Source organism: Vulpes lagopus, chromosome 3, assembly GCF_018345385.1.
Source record: "Vulpes lagopus strain Blue_001 chromosome 3, ASM1834538v1, whole genome shotgun sequence".
Classification (NCBI taxonomy): Eukaryota; Metazoa; Chordata; class Mammalia; order Carnivora; family Canidae; genus Vulpes; species Vulpes lagopus.
Genome location: NC_054826.1, coordinates 1,465,471 through 1,492,563, shown reverse-complemented (window position 1 = coordinate 1,492,563; position 27,093 = coordinate 1,465,471). Strand labels below are relative to the sequence as shown.

General features: G+C 62.0%; 3 protein-coding genes across 5 annotated transcripts in view; 2 read left to right on the top strand and 1 right to left on the bottom strand.

Annotated features, from left to right (window-relative positions):
* Nucleotides 1-3,294, top strand: part of MYO10 (myosin X) — a 194,132-nt gene extending 190,838 nt beyond the window's left edge. For both annotated transcript variants that reach the window (XM_041749479.1, XM_041749478.1), the window contains exons 40-41: nt 695-886; nt 1,900-3,294. In XM_041749479.1, the coding sequence (XP_041605413.1) occupies nt 695-886; nt 1,900-2,001 (294 nt within the window). In that variant the 3' untranslated portion in view covers nt 2,002-3,294. The remainder of the gene's footprint in view (nt 1-694; nt 887-1,899) is intronic.
* Nucleotides 3,295-4,181: 887 nt separating this feature from the next.
* On the bottom strand, nt 4,182-18,139 carry LOC121487596 (proline-rich protein 2-like). The gene is made up of 2 exons (XM_041749486.1): nt 16,640-18,139; nt 4,182-11,412 (listed from the first exon to the last, which is right to left on the bottom strand). The coding sequence occupies exon 2, from the start codon at nt 6,317-6,319 to the stop codon at nt 5,021-5,023; it is 1,299 nt and encodes a 432-aa protein (XP_041605420.1). The 5' UTR covers nt 6,320-11,412; nt 16,640-18,139; the 3' UTR covers nt 4,182-5,020.
* Nucleotides 14,650-27,093, top strand: part of RETREG1 (reticulophagy regulator 1) — a 119,083-nt gene continuing 106,639 nt past the window's right edge. The window contains exon 1 of one of the 2 annotated variants that reach the window (XM_041749480.1): nt 14,650-14,933. In XM_041749480.1, the coding sequence (XP_041605414.1) occupies nt 14,650-14,933 (284 nt within the window). Of the gene's footprint in view, nt 14,934-16,525; nt 16,692-27,093 lie in introns of those variants that run through there. The other variant, XM_041749482.1, reaches the window with a different exon arrangement.

Here is a 27,093-nt window from a genome sequence, read left to right as displayed (position 1 = left end):
ACTGATGATCACGTATCCCGAGACCCCGTCGTGGCTTCTCATCGGACACTGGTTGCTTGGCGGGTACAGTGTGGTCTGTTTTGAGGTATAAGTGAGACGCTTTGTGCAACACGTCCTGTGCGGTGTCCCTGACCCCTGTCCCTGCCGCCGTACGGGGTGCTCCTCCCCACGTCGGGGCCTTGTTTCCTTTCCAACACCAGTCCACGCAGGGAAGCCTGTCGCTCCTCAAGGGACTTTCCTCTCCCCTCTGCTCGAGGGAGGTCTCCACGGCCTCTTGTCAAGGAGCCAAACAGCTCAGCATGGAGGGATTTGGAGGATTTTCCTCTGATCCTACATTTTGTGTTTGAAAGGATCAGAGGCCGAGGTAGGGAGGGGACGTGGGCTCGGGCTGCCGGGTTTGCTGGGGAGCCGTGGTCACCCTCCCTGGCCCGGCGTCTCCGGGAGCTCCCTGGATGATGCGTAGAGGAAGGACTCCACAGGTGCGATGTTAGGAGTCACCGGCTGGTCGACCCACCTCGGGCATTAGGGAAACCTAGTCAGAAACCCGCCAGCCCATCCCAGGAGGGAGCCCACGCCCTCCATCCGTCCCCGGCACAGGACACACATGGGTGCGCCTGGCCTTCCGCATGGAGGGCCTGACTCCACCTCCCCGTTCTCTGTTTCTTGCTGCCCCTTGTGTCCCGCTCGTCCCCAGTGCAGGGAAGGCGGCTTCCCCCAGGACCTCTGGCTGGGCGTCAGCGCCGACGCAGTCTCCGTGTACAAGCGTGGGGAGGGCAGGCCGTTAGAGGTCTTCCAGTACGAGCACATCCTGTCTTTCGGGGCGCCGCTGGCAAACACGTACAAGATCGTGGTCGACGAGAGGGAGCTGCTCTTTGAAACCAGTGAGGTAAGGAGCGACCCGAGGGAACCCCCTGTGGCCCTGACAAGGGACCAGAGCAATGCCCCGTTTCTGGGCATCTGTTCTGCTTTAACACACGTGAAAGCTCAGCACGGCGGCCCCTCCCCGCTGAGGCTCCTGAGGCCCAAGCGGGATCACCCCAAGGGTCTTCTCTACTCTTGGGGCCGAGAAGCCTGGTTCCGCTTTACCAGCGGGTCTCACTCGTTGGAGGAAGGGAACCGAGGCACGTGGAAGATGTGTGCAGTGGGGCGAGACAGCCTTGTGCCAGTGAGGGCGCCACCTGGCAGGAGCGGGGGCAGCCACCCCGGGCGCCGCTGACTCTGGTCTACGGAGTCACAGCCTCTGGAGGTGTAGGGTGTCCTCATGACGGCCCATCAGGAAGCCGATCGAGGGCTCCACTCGGAGCTGCTGGCAGGCACAGGTGGATGCTGCTGTCATCACGGAGTGGGGCCGGGGCCACCATGCAGGAGGGGTGAGGCTGGCGGGCTGAGCAGTGACAGGCAGGCATCCGGGCCTTGACCAGAGGGTCCCAGGCACCGGCTGCCAGACTCGGGGGGCGCCCGGCAACACGAGGGAGCCACCCTGGGGGTCTTTGGTTGTGCCTGACCGAATGACCGTGACTTTGCCAACAGACGTGGGGTGAGGTCAGGAGGGAGGAGGCATGCGGAAGGCAGGGTCCCTGAAGGGGCAGGGGTGCAGGCCCCAGGGAGGGGCAGCGCTGGCGTCCCGGGAGCAGCTGCCCCCGGCGTGTGGACGGTGGGGACCCCATGTGCACCAGCCAGTATTAAGTGGGGCTGGTGATCGCAGCGCCCGCGATAGGCTGGAGCCCTCGGCCGGGTGCAAGAGCCACCGGGCGTGCACACTGTATTCAGAAAAGCCACGCTTGGAGCAACAGTTGAGGGCCGCCAAGCTCTCGGTCCTGGACTCGGGCAGGCAGGTGGCCCTGGCACGGGGCCCTGGCGGGGACTCCGACCGCGTGCTGACTCTGCTTCCCCGGGCAGGTGGTGGACGTGGCCAAGCTCATGAAAGCCTACATCAGCATGATCGTGAAGAAACGCTACAGCACATCGCGCTCCGTGAGCAGCCAGGGCAGCTCCAGGTGAAGGCCGCCGCAGCCGCCGTGTCTTCGTGTCTGGACGCGCCGCTCCTGGCCTCCGCCACCGCTGCCTCAGAGCCAGGGCACCTGGAAGCCCCTTGCCCGGGCAGGGTTCTCCGAGGGTCCTTCCGCCCCGTCCGTTTCCGTGATCCCGTATTAAGCTGTCAACCTTAACAGCCCAGTTTCGAAAGCTTTACTACTCTTAGATGACACATGCCTTAAAATAGAGAGGACCCCCCGCCCCCGCTGCCGCCAAAGCAGCCAGAAGTGCCTTAGCTGTGCTACTGAAGGGAAGCACCCCCGGGTGACTCAGGGGACACGTAGCCTGGGAGGGGGGTGTCGACCCCTCGATTCTGCACTAACCTCCCACCCGATTTCCCCGCTTTGAGGAAGGTGAGGGGGCGGCGAGGGGGGAACAGAGGGAGCACAAGGGGACAGGACAGTTTCGTTGGAGCGCTGCTGGCAGCCTTCCTCGTGGACGTATATTAACTTTTTTCTCTTTCCTCTTTCACGTCTGTGTGCTTGCCCCGCATGCATGTGTTCACAAACTCATCACTTTAATCGTCTCATGAGCATTAAAAGCAAAGGGAAGAGGATGTGCAATGGTGTAAACTGTCTGTATATTTTAATAGTTGAGAGTTTTGCTCTTCGGTTGTGACTTTGTGAGGGGGTTTATTAACAGACCAGAGTCCTGGCTTTCCCTGTCTTTGCTGTACTTCGGGAGCCACAGTTGACCCTGTTTTGTTTTACGTGTAGCAAGGTCTGCGCCCTGTGTCCGCTGTATTGGGGACAGACAGGTGGCCCACGCAAGGAACTGTATTTATAACCACTCTGACTCCGACGCCGTCTTTAGAACCATTGGAAGTCATTTTGGAAGCTTTAGTTCCTGAAAGATTTAAGTTAAAAACCGTTTCTTTGAAGGTCAGTTGGTGTCGCTCCAGGTGGCTAATGACCACGTAGCCGTGCTGGGTCGGGTGGAGAAAGCTGCCTTCTCCAGGCGGGTGACGCGCGAGCAAATCTCAACCCTGACCCTATAAATGCCGAGACTTTAAGAAAATAACATTTTATCCCAAGGTTATGATGGTAATCTGACACAGTGCCTGTAAATAAATCAGCGTTTATGACCAGAGGAAAAGTAATCTGGTCCTGGACTTTTATTTTTATATGGAAAAGTTGTAAAGACTCAGGCCAACTAAGTCTGCCCACAAAGAAAAACAATTGCCTTATCTCTCCGGGATCGCACGAGAAATCCTTGTTCGCTGGCTCCAGCACAGTCTGACAATAAAGGATCCCAGCCGTCGTGCAGTGTGTTTTCTTGATGGGGGTGAGTCCGACACCTCGTGGGGTTTGGGTTTTGTGGTCGCTGCGCGTTCCCTAAGCTGAGCACCGGGGCTCGGCGCGCAGACACCAACTGCTCCTTCAGACACGCAGCAGGACGCCAGGGAGGGGCCGCTGGCAGGATCCCGCGGAATCCGGAACGAAGGCCTTGCCGTGTTCAGGTCTCATGGTCTCACCCCAGAACGTGTCTCCTTGTGGAGTCGTGGCCCTACACGTGCCTGCCCCCTGCTCCCGTGGAGGATGCCCAGGCCGGCGGTGTGGACGGACGCAAGAGCCCGCTGGGCTCGGGCAGGGCCGCAGCTGGTCCCCGCCGCCCTGGACGCAGCCCTGCCCCTCGGGTCCGGAAGGTCCCTGAAGGCAGGGGCCGCCGACAGGGCGTGGCTGCGGGTGACAGACGCGCAGGAGGAGCAGGAAGGGGCCCAGCTGGGGGGGGCCTGGGACCCGCTTGGAGGCCGAGGCCGAGGCGCAGGCGCAGCGTCTCCCGCGGCGCGGCGGGCCCGGGCGTGGGTCTGCACACCTGGGCCTTCGGCCGAGGCTTCGCCCTATTTGGAGGTTTTATGTAGAAATAACCGGGTCAGAGGGGCGCGGCGGGCGCCCACGGGAGACCCGAGCCACCGTCCCCGCGGCCCCTCGTGCTCAGGGCTCTGCGCCCACCTGCTCCCCTCCCTCCGCGCGCACTGGCCCCGCCACCCGTCCCTCCGTCCGTCCGTCCGTCCGCCCTCCCTCCGTCCCTCCCTCCGTCCGTCCGTCCGTCCCTCCCTCCCTCCCTCCGTCCGTCCGTCCCGCCCTCCCTCCCTCCGTCCGTCCCTCCCTCCGTCCGTCCCTCCCTCTGTCCCTCCGTCCCTCCGTCCGTCCCTCCGTCCGTTCCGGCCCCGGCCCCGCCCCGCAGGCCCCGCCCCGGCCCCGCCCGCGCGCCCCGCCAGCGCCCCCGTGGGTCGGCGCCTCCCACCGGGTGTCCGCGCTCCCGCCGGGCCGACGTGAAGCCCCGGTGGCCCCCGGGAGGCCGCAGCCGTGGAGGGCTTCCCAGTGGAGGCGTGTCCGTGCCCCGCGAGGGCCTGTGCAGGACGGGAGGCCGCCCTGGGGGGGGGGCGGCTCCCCGCGGTCCGGGCCCTGCAGGGGGAGCGGCTCGGCCCGGAGCGTCTGCGGGGCGGGAGCTGGGCTGCAGGGGGCGCCCGACGCCCGCGGGACACGCGGGGAGCCCAGGGCCTGCGCCGCTCCGGGGCTCGGACCGCAGCGGTCCAGGAGTCCGTGGGTCCGTCCGAGGGTCCGTGGGTCCGTTCAAGAGTCTGTGAGTCCGTCCGGGAGTCCGTGGGTCCGTCCAAGAGTCCGTGGGTCCGTTCAAGAGTCTGTGAGTCCGTCCGGGAGTCCGTGGGTCCGTCCGAGGGTCCGTTCAAGAGTCTGTGAGTCCGTCCGGGAGTCCGTGGGTCCGTCCAAGAGTCCGTGGGTCCGTTCAAGAGTCTGTGAGTCCGTCCGGGAGTCCGTGGGTCCGTCCGAGGGTCCGTTCAAGAGTCTGTGAGTCCGTCCGGGAGTCCGTGGGTCCGTCCAAGAGTCCGTGGGTCCGTTCAAGAGTCTGTGAGTCCGTCCGGGAGTCCGTGGGTCCGTCCGAGGGTCCGTGGGTCCGTTCAAGAGTCTGAGTCCGTCCGGGAGTCCGTGGGTCCGTCCGAGGGTCCGAGGGTCCGTGGGTCCGTTCAAGAGTCTGTGAGTCCGTCCGGGAGTCCGTGGGTCCGTCCGAGGGCCCGCGGGCCCGTGGGTGCGTTTAATGCCGCTGAGGGAACCGAGCAGGCGTCTGCATCCGGGCGAGGCGGCCGCAGCGACCTCACCGACCCCGAGCGGCCCGCGTGGACGTATTCACTGAACTGTCCGGCTCCGCGGGGTTCGCAAAGGGACCGGGACGGTGTCGCGCCGCTTGGGGCCTGGCTGGGGGCGCGGTGAGCGGCGGGGCCCCGGGGCCTGGGCCGTCCGCGTAGGCGCTGGGGCTCGGGGGACACGGCGCGGGGGCGGGGGCGGGGGACACGGGGCAGGGGCGGGGTGGGGGGGGACACGGGGCACACGGCGCGGGGGGGGCGGGGTCGGCACACGGCGCAGGGGCGAGGCCGCCATCCCTCGTCGGCCTGCTCCCGCCCCGTCTGCGTCGGCATCGGCGCCCAGAAGCGTCTTTTAGCTGAGCCCTGGTGTGGACCTCCCCGGGGTCCACAGCGAGGCCTGCAGCGGCGGCTCTGCCGCCAGTCCCCGGCCTGCCCGCTCCGGCCCTGAACGTGGGCACCGCCGGCTGCCTCGGCTCGGGGACCCCGCTGGTGCTGCCGCCGTGTGTGCCCTGGGCTCCGGGGCCTCACCGGCCGGCGGCCTCCCTGCACCTGCTCTGCGTGGGCCACGCGTCCCCCGGCCTCCGAGCCCGGCCCTCCGTGTGGGTTCGGCTCCTCTGCCCGCCCCGGTAGGTCCCCGCCGGGCGTGGGTGCAGGCCCCCAGGGCCGGGGAAACGGCTCAGCAGAGGCCCGCAGTCCGCGTGTGCACCTGCCGGCGGGCCGCGGGCCACCCAGGGAGCTGGTGCGCAGCCCGCGGCCTGGACAGTGACCGCCCGACCGGTGGCCGGTGCCGAGCGAGCCCGGCGGCACCCGGGGCCCTGACACGGGCCATCCCGGCCTCTCTCCCCATCGGCCCGTGAGGCGCCGGGCTGCCGAGCCTGGGACCGTACGTCCTGCACAGCGGGACGTGGTAGGCGGCCGGCCCGAAGCTGCGTGTGGATGCCCATCGCTCGCGGTCTGCCGAGCCCTGTAAACGGGGAGCTGTGTGACGACGGCATGGTCACCCCGAGCACGCTGCGCCCCGGCACCCTGGCACCCCGGCCCGCAGAGGCACCCAGCCCACAGCGGCTGCGTCCCCTGGAACGGCTTTGTCTGGTCCCACGGCGTCCACACGAGTCCCCACGTGTGGCCCGTTGGAGGGCTCCATCTCCACGGGGTGCCGGGCTGGCCCAGCCCACCGAGCATGTGACTCCTGATCTGAGGACTTTAAGTCCACACCTCACGTTGGGAAGAGAGATTACCTAAAAAGAAAATCTTTAAAAAAAATAAAAAAAATTGGTCTCCCGTCTTCCAGTTGACCACTCGATGTGACCAACTGAAATTCAACACCTTCTAAATTGATGGGGTCTTTTCCTCTAAATTTGTCCCCAGCTCTTCTCCTGTTTCATATTTTAGCAATGACACAATGGGTTGTGATGACACTGAATTTTATGTGTCACTCCGGCTAGGTTAAGGTGCCCATTTTCGGGGTTTTTTGGGGGGGGCAGGTGGGTCAAATACCCATCTAGATATTGCCGTGAAGTTATTTTTTAGATGTGATTAACATTTAAATCAGGAGACTGAGAAAAGCACATTAGCCACCATAGTATGGGTGGGCCTCATCCACTCAGTTGAAGGCTTTAACAGAAAAGCCTGAAGCCCCTTGAGCGGGGGCAGGAATTGTGTCTCCAGACTCAAAACTTCAACGTCAGCTCCTGCCTGGATTTCCAGCCCCTGAGCCAACCCAGGAGGCCTTGGGCTTGCCTGTGTGCACAACAGCAGGAGCTGATTGTTGGAATCCATCCTCCCCAGCTTTAGACAACACGCATGCACACGCGCGCGCACACACACACACACACGCACGCCCCATTGGCTCTGTGTGTCTGGACAGCCCCAATACGGGGTTATCTTTGACGATCCCCCGTCCCCCTTTCCCCAGCATCCATCTAGTCGCCAAATGCTGCTGGGGCAGGACATGAAATGCCTGCTGTGCCCCCCCTTTCTCTGCTCCGTGTCCCTTGTGTTGGTGTAGACCTAGCATCTCCCGCCCGGACTATCACAAGGTCTGTGAACCAGTCTCCTGCCGCGTCTCCTCCCACCGCGTGCTCCCCGCCACCCGGGGGCCTTTCCAGGAGTCTGACCGTGACACCACCCGCCCCCATCTCCAATCAGTGCAAACGCCTCAGCATAGCAGGGCAGCTGCTCTCGACAAGCTCCGTCTTCCCAGCTCCAGCTCTCACGCTGCAGCTCCCAGGTTCAGCTCCCCCGAGCACCTGTGCGGCTCCATACACGCTCATTTCGTGCCTTCGTGCTTTTGCACATTTTAAGATGTTTTTTTTTTTTTTAATTTGAAGCGTGCATGTGCACGAGAGAGCTGGGGGAGTGGGAGTGGGCAGAGGCGGAGGCAGAGGAGAGAATCTTCAGCAGGCTCCACGCTCAGCGCGGCGCCCGACACGGGGCTCGATCCCACGACCCCGAGATCGTGGCCTGAGCCGAAATCAAGAGTCGGCAGCTTCCCTGCCCGAGCCGCCCAGGCGCCTGCTTTTGCACACCGTGTGCTGGTTACTTGGAAGTGTCTCTCCATTTGTCTTGAGAATATTCCAGCCTTTTCTGCAAGCTCGAGGTCAGACGAGCCCCTTGTTCTTCAGCTGTCCCAGGATGTCTGGTCGTAATAGTCAGACAGCGATCGAGATCCTTCCATTAGTCTTATTGTCTTGGAACTAATGTGCGTGTGTGTACGTCTCAAAGACAGGCTCTTCGACAGCAGCGACCGTGAACAACAAGGGACACTAGTACGCACTAATAACAGTAACTGCAGCCCGGATCCCGGCTTCTGCTTAGCTCATTACCGTCGCTTAAAAACGTGTCTGCTGAGTCGACCTGCGCGTGTTAGAGTTTAAGCCCTTTGAAGGCAGAAATCATACCTCATACCGCTGTTCGTTGTCGTGTCACTCACGGTGCCTCTCCTAGGACGCTGCACGCAGGACAAGGACCCAGTGCCCAGAATTGGGACCTGGCACCTCGGCTCTTGCTTGACAGAAGACCGAATTAAAGAAGAGCTCAAAAAAAATAAGTAAAATAAAATAAAATATAAAATTAAATAAATAAGTAAATAAATACATAAGTAAATAAATAGAAGAGCTCCGGTTCTCTGGAGGCAAAGGCAGCGCCGTCCCGCCGCGGCACCACGCCAGCCGTCCTTGCATTCCCACACTCGGGGTTGCCCCAGTGATTTTAAGTCCGGCAGGACTTGATGGAAGGAACGAATCACTGAAGGTCACAGTCTTGAGGAAAAGGAGGAAGGAGGGGATGCTCTTCTTAAAAACAAAAACTATAAGAACTTTCTCGATTTCCTATTTTCTCGGTCTTCTAAAACACATTTGTTTTTTCTTTTGACAATTTTCAAACCCACAAGAAAGTTGAAAGAAAAGTGCAAGGAACGGCGGCCACCCCCCCACTGACGCCCGCCACCTGCCACCTTGCCGCGCGGCTCCCTCCCCGTTTGCCTCTCTACGTGCGACACTTCCTCTTGAGGGCACACGGCTGCAGCTGCGTCGGGCTTGTCGCCCTCCATACCGCACGTCCCATCGCTCACAAGGAGGCGTCCTCTTACGTTGTCAGAGCACCCTGGGCCCCGATGATGTGAGCGAGTGGGCGGCTTATCCTGCCCGCAGGGCGGATGGGGAATCCGGTCCCTCGGTCCCCTCCGGGCCAGCCTCCTCCGCGGAGCGCGCTGCCTCTAGGTGCTGGAGACCAGCAGGGGCCGGGGCCTCCCGGGGAACCCGCCGCAGCAGGGCCACCGCCCCGGCGCAGGGTACACGTGCCTCACGGTTCCTCGGTTGCTTCATGGAACACACGTCCCGAGCAGCTTCCGGTCCCCACGAACACCCCCTGGTGCACGCTGAACGCCCAGCTGGGCCCACTCGCGCGCGGGCCACAGGGTCCCCATGACCCAGGCCACCTCGCCCACCAGCCCTGCCACGGGGTCGCCAGCGTTAGTGCCTGATTCCTAATGGACTGAAGGTGGTCACAGGTGACGAGCGGAGCACACGTCTTGAAGGCGCATGTGGACGTGTCACGGCGTCCCACGGGTCTGGTTCTAGCCCAGAGGACACCCCGGCTGGAGCTCGAGCTCCTACACCTCCCCCCCATGTCCTGGGTCGCTCGCAGGCCACCGCTCGGGCCAGTGCTGGGAACCCACCCCGGCCTCTCAGGTCCCACCCTCCGCCCGGATCCGGGCTCGCCGGGACCCCACAGACCTGTGCATGGGCAGGCCCCCCGCCCCCCTCAGCTCGCCTCAGTGAACAAGAAGGTGCTGCCCGAGGCCCTGCCCGGCCTGTGTCACCCACGGGCCACACAGCTTTCTGAAACACCCTCGTGCTGCGAGCCCCCCACGGACCCCCAAGCTCAAAGTCCTTAGCAGCACACGGAGGGGGCCCTTCTGAGGGCTGGCCCCACTCTGTCCTCAAGCTTTGGGCCTGTCCCTGCTCCCCTCCCCAGGCCGGGCCTGTCCCCGCTCCCCTCTCTGGGCCAGGCTGGTTTCGTCCTCCTCCAGGCTAACCCCAGTCCCCCCACCTCACTTCCTTGGGCTCCCTGCCCGTACCTGGGCGCCCAGCCCACCTTACTGGGAGCCCACGAGTGGCCTCTAATGAGTGTGTAATGGCCCGTAAACAAAGAAACGAGGAATGAGTGATACAAAATTGCAAAGGGACGGAACCAGGACCAAGGGGCTTGGGGGTGCCAAGTGAGAGGCTGCAGGCCAGGGTGGTGGTTCCCAGCTCTGGGAGCTTCCCAGGTCAACCCTGAACAGCCCCGCCCCACAGGGACAGCAAGGACGGGGGAGGAGGCAGGCCGCCCGGTGGCAGGTGGCAGGTGGCAGGTGCAGGCCGAACACGCAGGAACCTAACCGACGAGGCTTGTCTTGGGCAAGATCCCCACACCTGTCCGCAGAACCTTAAAGGTCATACAGAGGCCGTAAGCAACAGCACCCTTTGGGGCCGCGTCCTTGAGACGGCTCCTACCATGGGAAGGTGTGACAAAACCCTACCCTCCGAGGACAGGTGGGGGCGGGGGGAGCCTGCATTTGCCCAGGTCTCGCTGTGGGTGCACCTGCAGTCACGTCCTCTGGGCGACCTCCTCCAAAGTAGCACCAGGGCACAGGCTGCCCCACTCAGGTGGCTGCAGGTGCTGGCCCAGTGGGGACGGATGGAGGTTAGGGTCCTGGGGCCCCTGCCTGTGGCCCAGGGCGTGACCCCGGGTCCTGGGCTTGAGTCCCTGCAGGGAGCCTGCTGCTCCCTCTGCCTGTGTCTCTGCCTCTCTCTGTGTCTCATGAATAAATAAAATATTAAAAAAAAAAAAAAACGCCCCGAGCTGTCCTTGCTGTGTGCGCGTGCACGAGGAGGCTAGTCCCTTTCCGGGAGACCCTCCAGGTGCAGTAGGACCTCAGGTCGCCATCACCACCCTGCGGCCTTAACCACCCCCGTTGTGTGATATCAGCTGAGGTGCGCGGTTGCTCGTCGGTGCTGAGCACCCCTGACCCCACGCTCGGCAGGCGCAGGCGACTGCGGGTGGGACGTTCCGACCCCGGGCGCCCACCGGGGACCCAGGGCAGACGCGCCCCTCCCCTCCGGCGAGCTGGGCCTTGGAAAGCGCGACCGGGCCTCGGGCCGTCCGGGCGGCGCCGCTGTGGCCGAGGTTCCTGCTTCTCCGGGCCGGGCCGCAGTCCTCTCCAGTGCTCCTGCGCAGTGGCGGGGAGATGAAGGAAGATGAGGAACAAGGAGTAGAGGCGATGGTGAGAGCAGACGGTGAAACCGTCAGCCCCAAACCTCTACGCGCGCCGCTCCACTCGGGTCACGGCCCTACTGCAGGATTAAGACAAAACAGACGCGCTGTCGGGGCGCCTCCATGCCGTCCAGGGCCGCCTGCCTGCGTGGCCCCCTGCAGTGAGAGCCAATCACTCGTTCTCTTCCCGCCCCTTGCACGCTTCCCAGCTCCTTTAGAAGAGAAGAGCGAGTGGCCCCGCGCGGGCCACCTGCTACGGGTGGGTAGGACCGAGGAGACCACGTCCCCTACAGAGACAAACCTGCTGCACAAAACACGCGCGGTGACAAAAGTTTAGCCTCTACGTGCCTTCTTGTCCGCACCGTCCACCGCTTCCACAGACCCCGACGACGGCAATTAGAACTCGGGGAGACGAAGGAACTCGGAGAGTCTTGCAGCCGTGTTTCCAGCAGCACGTCCACGTCCACGCTGTTTGGTCGATGGGGATGACCGGGTCCCTGGTCTCCGGTGCCCTCCAGCTGCAGTGTAGGGGAGATGGCAGGATGTCACCACCCGGCCGCGCCCAACCCCCCCCCCCAAGGCCAGCTGACACGGGAGCTTGTGCGGCAGGGCCTACATCCCCGCAGAGGCGAGTCTTTATTTTCTGGAAAAAAATACGTGAATTGTTTCCACGATGCTTTTTCAGGGCGTCCCTGGCCACTTGACTCGGTGGTCAGATTGTCCTCAAGGGCAAGTGGGGCTCGCGGAGCCCCCTGCGCTTGCAGGAAAGCACCCAGACTGCCCCCCGCTAGTGGATCGTCCTTCAAGGCCCCGGCGGGCGGCAACGCCCCCAGGAACTCTGTACCCGCGGTGCACCTCCTCCTCCTCGTCTCCGGGCAGAAACCACCACCTCGCCTCCCTCCTCCTCGAGATTCGGCCGATGCCATTGTCACGAATCGGCCCGAAACCCGGCTCTGCCTCTTCTTCCCTAACCTGGGTGATGGGAGTTAAGGCTCCCAGGCCCGGCAGTGGGGGGCACCTGCTGAGCCCCCGCGGCCTGGGGCTTCCTGAGGGCGGAAGCCTTTCCCCGGGGCTCAGCACACCCCAAGGGAACTCGAACAGGTCCCCATAAGCCACCAGCGCGGCCGAGGGCGCACACCTGCAGCAGGCACGCGGGCGCATTGGGGCGTGTGTGCCACGAGGTGTGGACAGGCCACGCAGGCAAGCATCCCTGGGGTGCCCCGGGCAGAAGGCGGTCCCTGCTCCGCAGCCAGCCCTGCACCGCGACACGGGCTCCCGGTGGGTGGACGGGGCAGGCACTCGGCGCCATGGACGCCCCCGGGGTCAAGGCCGAGGCTGCGCAAAACGCAGTGACCAGGGTCAGTGCAGTCCCTATGGCTTCCCCCGCACTCGTGCACACACGGGGCCGTGGAGGCCCTGCGGCAGCGGCTTCTCCGTCGCCCCCTCCTCGCTGCCGAGCTTCGGGCTCATGTACCGGCTCCCGCGTCCGGGCTCCCAGTCCAGGCTTCTGTGTCCAGGTCTGGGCCTCCACATGGGGGCCTCCCCGTCCAGGCTCCCGTGTCTGGGCCTCCAGGTCCGGGCTCCCAGTCCAGGCCTCTGTCCAGGTCTGGGCCTCCGCGTGGGGGCCTCCCCGTCCAGGCTCCCGTGTCTGGGCCTCCAGGTCCGGGCTCCCAGTCCGGGCCTACGCATCCAGGTGTGGGCCTCAGCTTCGGGGCCTCCAGGTTCAGGCTCCCAGGTCCGGGTCCAGGCCTCCACATTGGGGTCTCCGCATCAGGGCCTCCCCATCTAGGCTCCCGCATCTGGGCCTCCGGGTCCGGGCTCCCAGTCCCGGCCTCTGTGTCCGGGTCTGGGCCTCCACTTCTGGGCCTCCCCGTCCAGCCTCCTGCGTTGGGGCCTCTGTGTCCGGGTCCGGGCCTCCATGTTGGGGCCTCCCCGACCCGGATACTGCGTCCAGGCCTCCGCGTCTGGGTGTGGGCCTCAGTGTCGGGGCCTCCCCATCCAGGCTCCCAGTCTGGGCCTCCACATCCGGGTCTGGGCCTCCGCGTTGGGGCCACCACCTCCTGGCTCCCATGTCCAGGCCCCCGCATTCTGGTGCGGGCATCAGCATTGGAGCCTCCGGGTCCAGGCTCCCGCGTCCAGGTCTGGGCCTCTGCGTGGAGGCTTCTGCGTTGGGGCCTCCCCGTCTCCGTTCCCACGTCCCGGCCTCCGGGTCCAGGCTTCCAGTCTGGGCCTCCGTGTCCGGATCTGGGCCTCTGCGTCAGGGCCTCCCCGTCCAGCCTCCCGCGTTAGGGCCTCCACATGGGCCTCAGCGTCGGGGCCTCCAGGTCCAGGTTCCTGCGTCCCGGCCTCCAAGTCCGGGCCTCCCCGTCCAGGCTCCCGCATCAGGGCCTCCGGTCCGGGTCCGGGCCTCAGCGTCGGGGCCTCGGGCCAGGGCTCCCGGGTCCGGGCCGCCACGTGCGAGCTGCCCGCCTGTCCCCCGCCCCGCCCAGGGCCCAGGGCCGCCTGTGGCCTCCGCCGCTTGCTCTCTTCTCCCCGGTGCCGCGCCACCCTCTGCGCTCCCCTGGCTGCGCAGACGCCCAGGCAGGACCGCAGGCCCCGCCCCTCCGCCGCCGCCCCGCCCCGTGCGGACTTGGCCACGCCCACTTCCCAGGAGCCCCGCCCCTTCGCCGACGCCCGCCCCGTGCGGACCTGACCACACCCACTTCCCAGGAGCCCCGCCCCCTTCGCCGACGCCCCGCCCCGTGCGGACTTGGCCACGCCCACTTCCCGGGAGCCCCGCCCCTTCGCCGACGCCTGCCCCGTGCGGACCTGACCACACCCACTTCCCAGGAGCCCCGCCCCCTTCGCCGACGCCCCGCCCCGTGCGGACTTGGCCACACCCACTTCCCAGGACCCTCGCCCCCTTCGCCGACGTCCCGCCCCGTGCGGACTTGGCCACGCCCACTTACAGGAGCCCCGCCCCTTCGCCGACGCCCGCCCCGTGCGGACTTGACCACGCCCACTTCCCGGGAGCCCCAACCCCCTCCTCCGCCGCCACGCCCACTTCCCAGGAGCCCCGCCCCTTCGGCGACGCCCGCCCTGTGCGGACCTGACTACACCCACTTCCCGGGAGCCCCGCCCCTTCGCCGACGCCCGCCCCGTGCGGACCTGACCACACCCACTTCCCAGGAGCCCCGCCCCCTTCGCCGACGCCCCGCCCCGTGCGGACTTGGCCACACCCACTTCCCAGGACCCTCGCCCCCTTCGCCGACGTCCCGCCCCGTGCGGACTTGGCCACGCCCACTTACAGGAGCCCCGCCCCTTCACCGACGCCCGCCCCGTGCGGACTTGACCACGCCCACTTCCCGGGAGCCCCGCCCCCTCCTCCGCCGCCACGCCCACTTCCCAGGAGCCCCGCCCCTTCGGCGACGCCCGCCCTGTGCGGACCTGACTACACCCACTTCCCGGGAGCCCCGCCCCTTCGCCGACGCCCGCCCCGTGCGGACTTGGCCACACCCGCTTCCCGGGAGCGCCGCGCCCCCTCCGCTGACTCCTCGCCCCGCCTCGCGCGGTCTTGGCCACACCCACTTCCCGGGAGCGCCCCGGCCCGCCCCTCCGCCGCCGCGGGGCTGACGTCACCAGGCCCCCGGCCGCCGGCGCCCCACGGTGCGCGCCCCGCGCGGGGACCCGCCGCCCTCCCGGCGCCGACCGCAGGCGCGCGTGCCCGAGCCCGAGCCCGAGCCCGAGCCCGAGCCCGAGCCCGGCCGCCCGCGAAGATGGCGAGCCCGGCGCCCGCGGAGCTCGGCGCGGAGGGATGCCCGGCTCCCGCGGCCGGAGAGCAGGCGCCGCGGGCCCCGCCGCCGCCCCGGGCCGCCCCCGAGGAGCGCGCGGCGGGCGCGGGGCTGCAGGTGCCGGAGGCGGCGGGCGGGGTGGCGGCCGCGGTGAGCTGGCTGCTCGGGGAGCCGGGGCTGTGGCTGGGCGGCCGCGCCGACGAGCTGCTGAGCTGGAAGAGGCCGCGGCGCAGCCTGCTCGGCTTCCTGGCGGCCAACCTGCTGTTCTGGTGAGCGCGGCGGGCGCCGGGGCGCGGGTGACCTTGGGGCGCGGGGGGCGGCCCCGGGCCCGCGGGCGGCGTCCGCCCGGCCCCGCCTTGGGCCTCGGGTGCACGCTTGCCCCGTCCCCCCCCCCGTGCACGCTTGCCCCGTCCCCCCCCTCCGGGCGCACGGTTGCCCCGTCCCCCCCCCGTGCACGGTTGCCCCGTCCGCCCCCCCGTGCACAGTTGCCGCCGCCCCCCCCCGTGCACGGTTGCCCCGGCCCCCCCCCCCCGTGCACAGTTGCCCCGTCCCCCCCCGTGCACAGTTGCCGCCGCCCCCCCCCCGTGCACGGTTGCCCCGTCCCGCCCCCCGTGCACAGTTGCCCCGTCCCCCCCCCCCCCCCGTGCACAGTTGCCCCGTCCACCCCCCCCCCGTGCACGGTTGCCCCGTCCCCCCCCCGTGCACAGTTGCCCCGTCCCCCCCCCTGCACAGTTGCCCCGTCCCCCCCCCCCGTGCACAGTTGCCCCGTCCACCCCCCCCCCGTGCACAGTTGCCCCGTCCCCCCCCCGTGCACAGTTGCCGCCGCCCCCCCCCCGTGCACAGTTGCCCCGTCCACCCCACCCCCCCCCGTGCACGGTTGCCCCGTCCCCCCCCCCCGTGCACAGTTGCCCCGTCCCTCCCCCGTGCACAGTTGCCCCGTCCCCCCCCCGTGCACAGTTGCCCCGTCCCCCCCCCGTGCACAGTTGCCCCGTCCACCCCCCCCCCCGTGCACAGTTGCCCCGTCCACCCCCCCACCGTGCACAGTTGCCCCGTCCCCCCCCCGTGCACAGTTGCCGCCGCCCCCCCCCCGTGCACAGTTGCCCCGTCCACCCCACCCCCCCCCGTGCACGGTTGCCCCGTCCCCCCCCCCCCGTGCACAGTTGCCCCGTCCCTCCCCCGTGCACAGTTGCCCCGTCCCCCCCCGTGCACAGTTGCCCCGTCCCCCCCCCGTGCACAGTTGCCCCGTCCACCCCCCCCCCCCCCCGTGCACAGTTGCCCCGTCCACCCCCCCCCCGTGCACAGTTGCCCCGTCCACCCCCCGTGCACAGTTGCCGTCCTCCGGTGCCCCCCCCCCCTGCGGGCCCAGGCGCCTGACCTGCTCGGGAGCTCGGGCGTCGCCCGCTTGCCCACACCGCGCCCGCGAGCTCCGCCGGCCCCTGCACCCCGGCTCGCACCCCGACCGGCTCGGCCACAGGCTCCGGGGCGCCGCACGGTGCTTTGGCATCCCCGGGAGGGCTGGGTTGACGGCTCCCTGCGGGCCAACCGAGGCAAACAGGTGACCTCGGTACAGCGCCCGCGGCCCCCTGCCCCTGCCCCCTGCCCCCTGCCCCCTGCCCCCTGCCCCCTGCCCAGGTGCGTGCTCGGGGCGGAACGCAGCCTGGCTCGCAGGTGAGGCACGAGGTGGGGGCCACAGGAGGTGTCCGGGAAAGCCCCGTGATCAGCAGGTCTGCGCTGCAGAAAGCGGCCTTCCCCGCGGAGGGCGGAGGGCGGAGGGCGCAGGGCGGAGGGCGCAGGGCGGAGGGCGCAGGGCGGAGGGCGCAGGGCGGAGGGCCGCGGCCTGTGGTCAGCTCGGAGCCCGCGGGTGCAGCGAGGCCGGCTCTGCAGCCGCGGCCCGGATGAGCATCAGCCGCCCGGGCGCGGGCACGACCTGCGGGGCTTGGCGGGGACCCCTGGGTACAGGAGCAGGTTTATTGACCTTAAAGTCAGGAAGTGAAGCGCACAGAACCCGCACAGCTGCCGTCTTCCGGGTGAGCTGGAGCAACTCGAGGCTTTTCTCTGCTGATGTGGGTTAGTCTGGGTCTCCTCTGCGGGTGAGCTGTGTCTTACCGCGGCCCGGAATGCGAGTTCGCTGGACACCTTAGCTGTGCTGCGAGTGTTTATTCCAGGTTTCTTTAGCCTGTTCTGAAGTTCTGGGAGCCCTCAAACAGGGAGGACGAACCGCATTAGGCGAGCACAGTCCAATCATCCGAGGGCTGTGTTCCCCTCATTTTACCAGCGAGGAACATGTTTTTAAATTCTCTTCGTTTTAAATTGCATTTATATCCTTAAGAAACAGTGAATAGCCTCAAGAATTCAAACGTTGAAAGCTACACAATGATGCACGCTTGGAAGATCTCTTTCCGAGCCGGTCTCTGGCCACCCAGTTTTCTCCCAAAGACAAGCAATGTTACTACTTTCCTCTGCATCTTTCCAGCTTGTGTCCATTTTCAAAAATAGGCAATATTCTACACACGTTGTGGGATACTCTTTGGGCTATTCCGGTTCTTGTATGTCTTGGCAATTACTTCCTTGTTCTTTTTCAGCTGCATAGAATTCCATCATAAGGATGTCACAAATTATTTTCCGAACTTCTGCTATTTCAGTGTTACAGCTAATGGCCTTGGACATGCGTTATCTTGCATATATTAAGCATTTCTGTAGGATAGATTCCCAGAAGTGGGGTTATTGGGTCCAAGACAATGTGTACGTGTGATTTTTTTTTTTTTTTTGTGCAATTGATTTATTTATTTGAGAGAGAGAGAGCATGTGAGCAGGGGAAAGGGCAGAGGGAGAGCGAGACTCCCTGCAGGGAGCCCTCTTGAGCTGGATCCCAGGACCCTGAGATCGTGACCTGAGCTGGAATCCAGAGTCGGGTGCTTACCCGACCGAGCCCCCCATGTGCCCCTGTTCATGCGTAATTTTGATGGTTATCATTATAGGATTTCCTTAGAGTTCCACACATCTGCATTCCAGCCAGCAATGTGTGTGACTGCCTGTTTCTCTATCCTCTTGCTAACAGTGTTTTACCAAACTTTCTGATCTTGCATATCAGGTGAAGAAGGGTATCCAAATTTGGTTTTAATTTGCATTTCTCTGGCATTGGACAATTTTTTCTTAGGTTCAAGAGCCGTTATAATTATCTTTTCTTTGGATTATTGTCTATTTATAAATAACTTTGTCCATATTTGTAGTTGTGCCATTGAGCTTTTTTTCCTATTGATTTGTGGGAGCTCCTTTTATATTAACAACTGAAATACTTATTAATTGTCATTTCTGACCCATTAATTCCATTAAAATGTTAGGTTTTTTTACATCCCCCCCCCACCCCCCGGCTTTTGGGATTAAAACAATTTTCAAGGTCATCATTTTCTTTAAATAGTGTGCTTCTTATCAAGTGATCTTAAGTGAAGCTCTAGCATTTAAAGTCCCAGAGACTTTAAAACTCTACCTTTTTTTTTAATGTTTAGTTTTTTTTTTGTTTTTTTTTTTAATTTTATTTATTTATTTATTTATTTATTTATTTATTTATGATAGTCACACACAGAGAGAGAGAGAGGGAGGCAGAGACACAGGCAGAGGGAGAAGCAGGCTCCATGCAGGGAGCCCGATGTGGGATTCGATCCCGGGTCTCCAGGATCGCGCCCTGGGCCAAAGGCAGGCGCCAAACCGCTGCGCCACCCAGGGATCCCAAAACTCTACCTTTTTTATGAGAAAAAAAGATTGTGTTAGAAATATGAGGAACTCAAATCTTGTCTTAGGTAAAAGTGATTTTTTTTTCTTTAGTTGGTGTGATTGCGTTTTTGTGGAAAGTAACTTTTTAAATGTTTTTGAATGATTTAGTGCCTGATACAAGCAGTAGCTTTCAAGATCTTGAGTTGGAGCTCAAAAGCTCTAACGTTTTTTACCCGCCTTTTATCTGTAAGATGTTAGTGCTGTATATTAGCACAAAATCTGAGACGCAGCCGTAGCTAATGGGTATAACAAGGCTGCATGAAGTAAGTGTGGGGGCGGAAACAGAAAGCATCATTCATTTGGTGAGGTTTTGGGGGATTGACAGCATAGTGAATGGAGAAATTGTGGGGCCTTCATACGGCAATTGTGCTTCAACGAGACCCTGATGGACAGGAATGAGTTGGAAAGGTCTGATGGAAGGCCAGCAGCATTCCAGGCATAAGAAATTGTTCATAATATTTTGACCAATATACTTAACAGGTACAATCGGGTAGTGGTTGGTAGAGAAAAGTAGGGAGATGGCACTGGCCAGGTCTCATATTTGGGGGTAGTATGGTCACCTTGAATGTCAGACTGTGTGTTTGGACTTTTTTTTTTTTTAAATAGGCAATGGACCAAAAAAAGTCCAAGTGTCCATGAATCTTTTAATGGGTGAGTAAATTGTGGTACATGCATTCCTACCATAAAATACTATATCACAGTGAAAATAAACTGCAGCTATAGGCAACGCCATAGGTGAATTTTACAGACGTAGCTTTGGGCAAAAGAAGCACATGATATGTGTAGAATGATCCAGTCTTTTAAGTTTTAGAATTTGTAAAACTAAACAGTCTTGATTAGGGGTATACACATAGGAGATTAGAAAGACATTTATTTTTTAAGAGATGGAAGGAAAGGTGGGAGAGGGGCGGAGGGAGAGAGAGAGAGAGAATCGTAAGCAGGCTCCGCGCTCAGCGCAGAGCCCAACATGGGCCTCGATCCCAAAACCCCGAGATCATGACCTGAGCAGAAATCCAGAGTTGGATGCTTGACTGACTGAGCCACCCAGGTGCCCCTAGAAAGAGATTCTTATCCCTAAAATCAAGAGACTGTTTATTCCTGGGAGGAGTGGGAAAGTATGACCGTGGAGGGGCACGTGGAAAGTTCTGGGGTGCAGGCAGTGTTCTATGTTTTGACTCAGGTGATAGTTACATAACATTCAAGTTCTGTTTATTATTTTTTAAAGACTTTATTTATTCCTGAAAGACAGATGGAGAGAGGGAGTCAGAGAGAGAGGGAGAAGCAGGCTCCCCGCGGAGCAGGGAGCCCGATGTGACGCTCGATCCCAGGACCCGGGGGTCAAGACCTGAGCCGGAGGCAGACGCTTAACCGACTGACCCATCCAGGCGTCCTGAGTTCTGATTACTTTAACACTCCGTGTGCCTGTGTTCTTATCTATGATATATTTTATGAAAAATGCTAGAATACTAAATAATGCTAAAAAAAAAAAAATGGCATCCACGCACAGCTCCAAGGAGTTTGATAAAACACAGACCGCACCTAGTGCTGTCTCAAGAAGCAGGATTTCTACAACCTGAAATAGAATGAGTAATGGCCCAAGAGCCTTAGGGCTGCGTCTTCCTCATCCTAACCAACAAAGAACATGTTTCTAAAATTCTTTTTTCTTATTTTTAAATTTTACTTATTTTAAGAAATCGCTAATGCCGCCTCGCAGTTCAAAAGTTTAAAAGTACAGAATGGTAAACACTTGAAGATCTCTTTCCCACGCCTGTCCCTGGCCACCCAGTCTCCTCTCAGAGGCCGTCAGGGACACCACTTTTAAGCCCAGTATAAAACAAGATGAACCCAGAGAGGCAGACGACGCCCATTTATTTTTGTTTTTAAGGGATTAACTTTGTGCAGTATACTTGAGATGCGCACAGTTCCAGTGTACGGCCGAGTGTATACGCCTGGGGAACCGTGCGGCAATCAGGATCTAGAACGCTCCATCACTCCAGAAGATTGGAGTCAGGACCACGTCTGGGGATTGATCTGCTTTACATCGCTTAGATCAGATCTGTCTTCCCCAAGGTTTCATATCAACGACACCATGTAATGCGCTGTCTTCTGTGTCTGGCTTGGTGCACTGAGCACCGGGTTTTGAGATCCATCCCTCTTGTGTCCAACCATTACTCCTTTCTGTCATTATCCAGTACGCCCCTGGGGGATGTGCCACGACTTGTTTATCCACTTGCAAGGTGACGTTCATCTGGGTCCTTTTCAGGGTTGGCTATGATGAATCAAACTATCAAAAACTCCAGGCACAGGTCTTTGGGTGCAGGGTCTGTTTTTGCCGAGGGTAGGGGCAAGCTGTGACCTGTGTTTTGTCCGGCCACGTGGCAGTCGCCTTGCATAGGCAAGCGATGGAAGCCCCTCCTCTTAGTCTCCTTGCTGGCCAGAACACTGAAATTGGGTGCCACCCTCTTGGGTCAGGCTGCCCTTGCCACCCAGAAAGCCCCTCTCTGGTGATTTGGTTTGGAGCCGGCCGCGGGAGACTGTGGCATACGGAACGTCTTTGCACAGGCTGGTCCCTTCAGGGCACGCGGCGTTGCCAGGTGGCTACACTCGTCGTTTGTGTAAATAGCAAAAGTGCAAGAAAGTGGTTTGCTCGAGGTGGCTACGCAGGGTGTACCTGCCAGGAGACCTGTGGGACTCTGCCTTCTGTGTTTCGTCGGGTTGGACGTCCGTGCTGTCTACGATGCCCGACCCACTGGGTGTCCTTGCAGCGCTGTCCTGAAGGCTTGGCTCCGAGAGCAGCAAAGTCCAACTCCCACTTGGTTCCAAGAGCCCCCGCTCCACAGTCACCGATGGGTTCTTCCGGCTTGCATTGCAGTCGGGGCCCCCAAAGAGTGGTCTCAGACGGGCACCATCAAGGGCATCACCCGGACGCTAGTGAGAGGCCAAGACTGTGGGCTCCCCCCACGCCTACTGGACCAGGAGCCCTGGAGGTGGGACCAAAGCAGCTCAATTTCCTCCAGTTCCCTAGGTGACCTGATGCACAAATATGAGAACCACTGCCTTGGATCCCGCTTTCTGGGAGCACAGGCCCTCTTCTCCATAAGGCAGCATTGCCGCTGGCGACAACTGAATAGTAAATATTTTCCTTAGTATGAATTCAGCCCCCCTCTTGATCATCTCTGCAGCTGCCCAAGATCCACACCCCCTTTCTAAGACAATCCTTTGTTTCAAGATGAATTCTCCTCTTGCTCCTGCTGAGTCCTTTCCCCCCAGCTGAGGAATCCCGGGCTCCTTCCCCCACTGTTTTCCAGACTCCTCTGGACCTGCTTCACCTGATCTGCCTTCCTCCTGAATGCAGCATTCCTGAGATGGCCTGACCCACCCCCGCCCTTCCTGGGCAGCATTCACCCAGCCTGAGATAGAATTTCTTTATTCTGATTGATAGTAACTCCCGTTGCCCCCATTATTGACGGTTGTTGGACTCTTATTCTGTATTACACGTATGTGTAGGTGACTACACAATCACAGTGTGTAGAGCTGTGCTAAACTACTAAGGACATTCAGATTTCTCACCTTATCTAAATCTTACAGCAACTTGGAAAGGCAGGTATCGTTCCCATTTAACACAAGAAGAAACTGAGGGGGATCCCTGGGTGGCGCAGCGGTTTAGCACCTGCCTTTGGCCCAGGGCGTGATCCTGGAGTCCCGGGATCGAGTCCCACGTCAGGCTCCCTGCATGGAGCCTGCTTCTCCCTCTGCCTGTGTCTCTGCCTCTCTCTCTCTCTCTCTCTGTCTACATCTATCATGAATAAGTAAATATAATCTTACAAAAAAAAAAGAAGAAACTGAGGCTTGTAGGATGATTGAACGATCAAAGAGTGGCTTTGACCTGCACCGTTCAGTAGAGTATTTGCAGTGATGGAGATACGCTACGTTTGTACCGTCTGGTGTAGCCTCTTGTGGCTGTTGAGCATATGAAACGTGGCTAGTTTGACTCAGGAACTGTATTTTAAAATATATTTGAAGTTTAAATAGCCACATGCAGCCAGTGGCTACCGTATTGGGTAGCACAGTCTTAGGCCGTGGTCACAGGGCTGGGTCACGGAGCCATGCCCTCTCTCAACGAATTTAGTGGTTTTGTTTGTTTGCTTTTGTTCTATTGTATCACTCTAAGGGGAAGACAGATTATGAAAGCCAACAAGTAGGGGTTACATTTTGCAATATCACGGAATCATGCTTAGTGATTTCAGCCTAGGGCGAAAATAATTATGTTGGAAGAATGTCGCTTCTGTATCGGGAGGGATTTTTTCTTTTTCTTTTTTTTTTTTTTCAGCCTGACAGCCTAGGCCACGGTCCTCCGTTATCTCGGCTCCGGCTGGGCGCTGGGCAGCTGTGGCAGGGTGCCTGCTCCGGGCCCGCTAGCTGCCGGCCGGGGGTACCAGAAGGCCGGGCTCGGTGCTCGTCCCGGGGGGCGGAGGGCTGAGGGCTCTCGGAGGCAGGGCGGGTGCAGTGAACTGGTTGAAACAGGGCGGCACAGCTCTGAGTCGGACGCCGCGGTCTCCAGAGCCTTACAGCTTAGGAATAGCGGAGGTCGGGAGGGTGGGAATAGTCACCGAAAGCTCTGGGGCTTACACTGTAGACCAAGAAGAGAAGATCGACTTGAAGCAAGGTGAACAGTGAGGGACAAGCCCCGGGGTAGATGGGGGTAAGCACCAAATGTGGTCAGCCTGGGGGGACTCCCCCGCCTGCGCTAAGGTACATTCTGGGGAGCGTGGATTTAAAGGATTAATCTTGGATGCCCGGAAGCAGCGTGGGCCCCGAAACATTGTTAGGTGGCCCACGGGTGCGGTGAACGGAGCTGGACGAGGGGGTATTTCCCCCGCCTGACTCGGTGGGGCCCGCGAAGACCAGTCTTGCAAAACACAGAGGCACGGTCACGGGGCATGGCGGCTCTTTGCTGAGCTCCCGTGAGGCTGTTGAGCACCTGGTCGTGCGCCGAAGGAACACGGCTGTCTTTTTACCAGATTAATACTCATTCTAGAAACCCATCAGGTTTTCCTCTCTAATAACCACAAAGCTCATCTTTAGCGATTTTGCACAATCTTATGATTATGCTATTTGAGTAATAACCGTAGCTCAGCTTCTTTCCTGTTCTTTTCCCCCCGTCTACCCCTGTTGTGCATGACTGTTTTCAGTCGCTGGACGTACACGTGAACGAGGTGTATCATGATCACTCGCTGCTGGAAATGCAGTGGCGGACACATGGGACCCCTGGTGGGAGACAGATTCGCAAGCAGATAATCCTGAGGCAAGGCTGCGCTGTGCACACTAAATCATCACGCACGGGCCCGGAAGAAGCGATAGGATTTCCCCTCGTTGACAAATAAGGGGTGTGTGGGGACAGGGTGGGCCGCAGGTGAGGTCAGAGGGCGCCCGCACGCGCTGGGCAGCTGTTACGAGCTGGGGCCTCTGCTAATTCAGGGGCGCTGGACCCGTGGCGCTCATCGAGTCCCCTTCTGCAGGTGGGGGAAGGGAAAGGAAGGAGGGGGAGGAGTTGTTTTACGGGGCTCCGGGGTGCAGAGGTGACCCTGGGAGGAGACGTTGGGCCAGCTGATGAAGGGGTTACTGTGGGCCGTGCCGGGGAACTCGGACTACGTCGGGAAGAGCCGTTGCCATCTCTTGCTCGGGTATAGGTACCATCATGTTAGACCTTTTCTTCCGACACTTCCATTGAAACGTGCGACATTACCGGGTGTCTGCTCTACCGACAGTGCTTTAGGTGCCAGACGTGCAGCAGCGGACACAAAACGTGTGCGTGGGGCCCCCGTATTCTCGTGGCGCCGGCATCCCGGGGTGGAAATGGCAGAGGGAAGAAGTGAGCGTGCAAGACGCTGGAAGCGGCTGGGCCTACGGAGGAAGCTGAGGCAGGGACAAGGGACGGGAGGGACAGGCCGGTGCTGGCACCTCGGGAAGGACCAGGGTGATCCAGGCAGCTCCCTCTGGGGGAGGGTGTTCCAGGGGAGGTGATGTGTGCAGAGGCCCCGGGTGGGGTGGGCTGGGCTGGGGGCCCAGTGCGCTGCCGCTGGGTGACAAGGGGCAGACGCCATCAGTTTAGCCCAGAACTCCACTTTTTGAACTCGGCAGTTGTGCCAGATTCTGCGTTTGAGGCTTTTATGGGTCCCCCTGGATGAAGTAGGGGAGCGAGGGCCTGGGACCACAGCCCAGCGTGGAGCTTCAGGGGAGGGGGAGCAGGTGGTGGTGGGGAGGAGGAGATGGATTCAGGGGGGCCTCTGCAGGTGATGTCGGGGTGGGGAGAACGAGGTGCGGGACCCAGGAGGAGTGGCTGGCGTGAACCAGCGTGAGGGTCCCCGAGCCTCAGCAGGGTGGGGCCGCGGGGAAGGAGGGGCACCTCCCCAATTTTGGGATGTGGAATTTGATGTGCTGTGGACACCAAGTGGAGTTGTGCAAGTGAGTCCCTACGGGGTTAGCTCCATGGGTGGATGCTCCGGGGACACATGGTTGCAGTACAGCTTTGGGGGTAACTGGGGGTGCAGGTGGCCTGGGGTTCCCGCAGGAGCACTTCCTGGGGTGCAAGGGTGCTGCGGGGGCCCTGCAGGAGAACCTCCTGGGGTGCAGGGAGCTGGGATTCCTGCAGGAGCACTTCCTGGGGTGCAGAGGGCTGGGGGTCCTGCGGGAGAACCTCCTGGGGTGCAGGGGGCTGGGGGTCCCACGGGAGCACTTCCTGGGGTGCAGGGGAGCTGGGATTCCCGCAGGAGCACTTCCTGGGGGTGCAGGGGACTGGGAGTTCCTGCGGGAGCACTTCCTGGGGTGCAGGGGGCTGTGGGGGTCCCACGGGAGCACTTCCTGGGTAGCTGGAGGAGGGCCTGTCCTCGCCCCGGGGGTGCCCAGAGGCAGCCCCGGAGTGCTGGAGTGGGGGTCCCGGAGGGCGGCGCCGGGCAGCAGTGAGGTCAGGTGCTCTCTCAGGGTGCGGGAGCGCTCCAGGGGCAGGTGCTCCCCGCGCCTCGGGTGCGTGCAGCAGGGGCGGATTCTTACCCCGTCCTCCTGGCCCCTCCTGGCCGTGTCCCTCGGGGCACGGTGTCGACGTGACAGAGAAGGTGACCGGCCTGAGCGGCCCAGCCTGTGGGCATAACCTGAAGGTGGCAGGTGCATCCCGGGTCTGCTTGTCCCCTCCGAGCCGTTCTCTGGCTGCCGTGACACCGCGGCGGGGCTCTGAGCGACCCTGGGGCTGGTGGGGCTACAGGCACCGGAGACGGAGGGTGAGGATGTGGGGCAGGAGGGGCGACAGGGACTCTGGGGGAGGCCCCTCCTCCTCAGATACCTGAGGATGTCGGGGAAGGATGGAGTGCCTGGAGGTGGCCGGGAGGTGCCCCGAAGTGGCCGGGAGGTGACAGGAAGGTGCCCGGGATGTGCCCAGGAGGTGGCCCAGAGGTGCCCAGGGGGTGCCCTGGAGGTGGCCCGGAGGTGGCCTGGAGGTGGCCTGGAGGTGCCCAAGAGGTGGCCCGGAGGTGGCCGGGAGGTGCCCAAGAGGTGGCCCGGAGGTGGCCGGGAGGTGCCCGGAGGTGGCCCGGAGGTGGCCTGGAGGTGCCCAAGAGGTGGCCCGGAGGTGGCCGGGAGGTGCCCGGAGGTGGCCCGGAGGTGGCCCGGAGGTGCCTGAGAGGTGGCCCGGAGGTGGCCGGGAGCCGCGTGTAGTGGCAGCTAGTCTCCGTTTGAAGGAGGAGGAGCAGCCGTGGAAGGCGTTGCGGGGCAGAGGGGGTGCAGCTGTCGCGGGGAAGGCTTGCAGGAAACCCCAAATCTTGGGGGCGTCTCGGGCACGTTGTTTTCTTGGCTTCATTCACGCGTAGCCGTTCCTTCCGTGGATCCACTTGCGCCGGGCTCCTTCCTGTATTTTCGTCTCCGGCTCCTAAACCAATTTCCGCCGAGGTGTACCCTAGTCTTGGTCCCCCCCGTGCTTGTCAGTTTGACAGCGAATGTTTTGAGGGACGGTTCCCATTTGCTTACAGAGGCGAGATCAGATGCGCCCGCGGTGTCCACGCGTCATCGCAGGCTTCTAGAGGCGTGAACCGCTTCGCTCTTCTGAGACGCTTCGGAAATCTCCTCGGTGCTGCTCTTTGTTCCCTGCAGAGCTCCACTTACGTGCGGGGGATCTTTCCGTGTCCAGAAGGAAGGGGGCCGGTGCTGGGGGATCCTGGTGGGGCCCCTTGCCCGGTCCAGCCGGGAGGTGGGGGGGGCAGGTGCCACCCGAGGGCAGCGGCTGGGCCAGCCCGTCACTGGGAAGGTACGCGATGAAGCAGGGGGAGCCCCTGGGCTGGTTCACACCAGGTCTCTGGATAGTCCGGTGACGGCTTTCGTGGGACACATGTGGGCGCCCGGTGCCGTAGCCTCGCAGGGTGTCGCTTCACGCTGCCTGCGGTGGCCGCTGATGTAGACGACGGCCGGGCCGCGCTCTGCTGGGTGCAGGCCGCACTTGCCCTCTCCCTGGAGTCTCGTGCCGCCCAGCCGGGGACCGTTGCCCCGGTTCTCAGGAGTGCCGTGGTGACGGGGCCCCGAGGGCCCTTGCCCAAGGTGACAGGGTGTCCGGCCAGGCTCCTTGCATCGTCTTCCCCAAGAAGGGGGCGATGGCCACGTAAAGGGAGGCGCGAC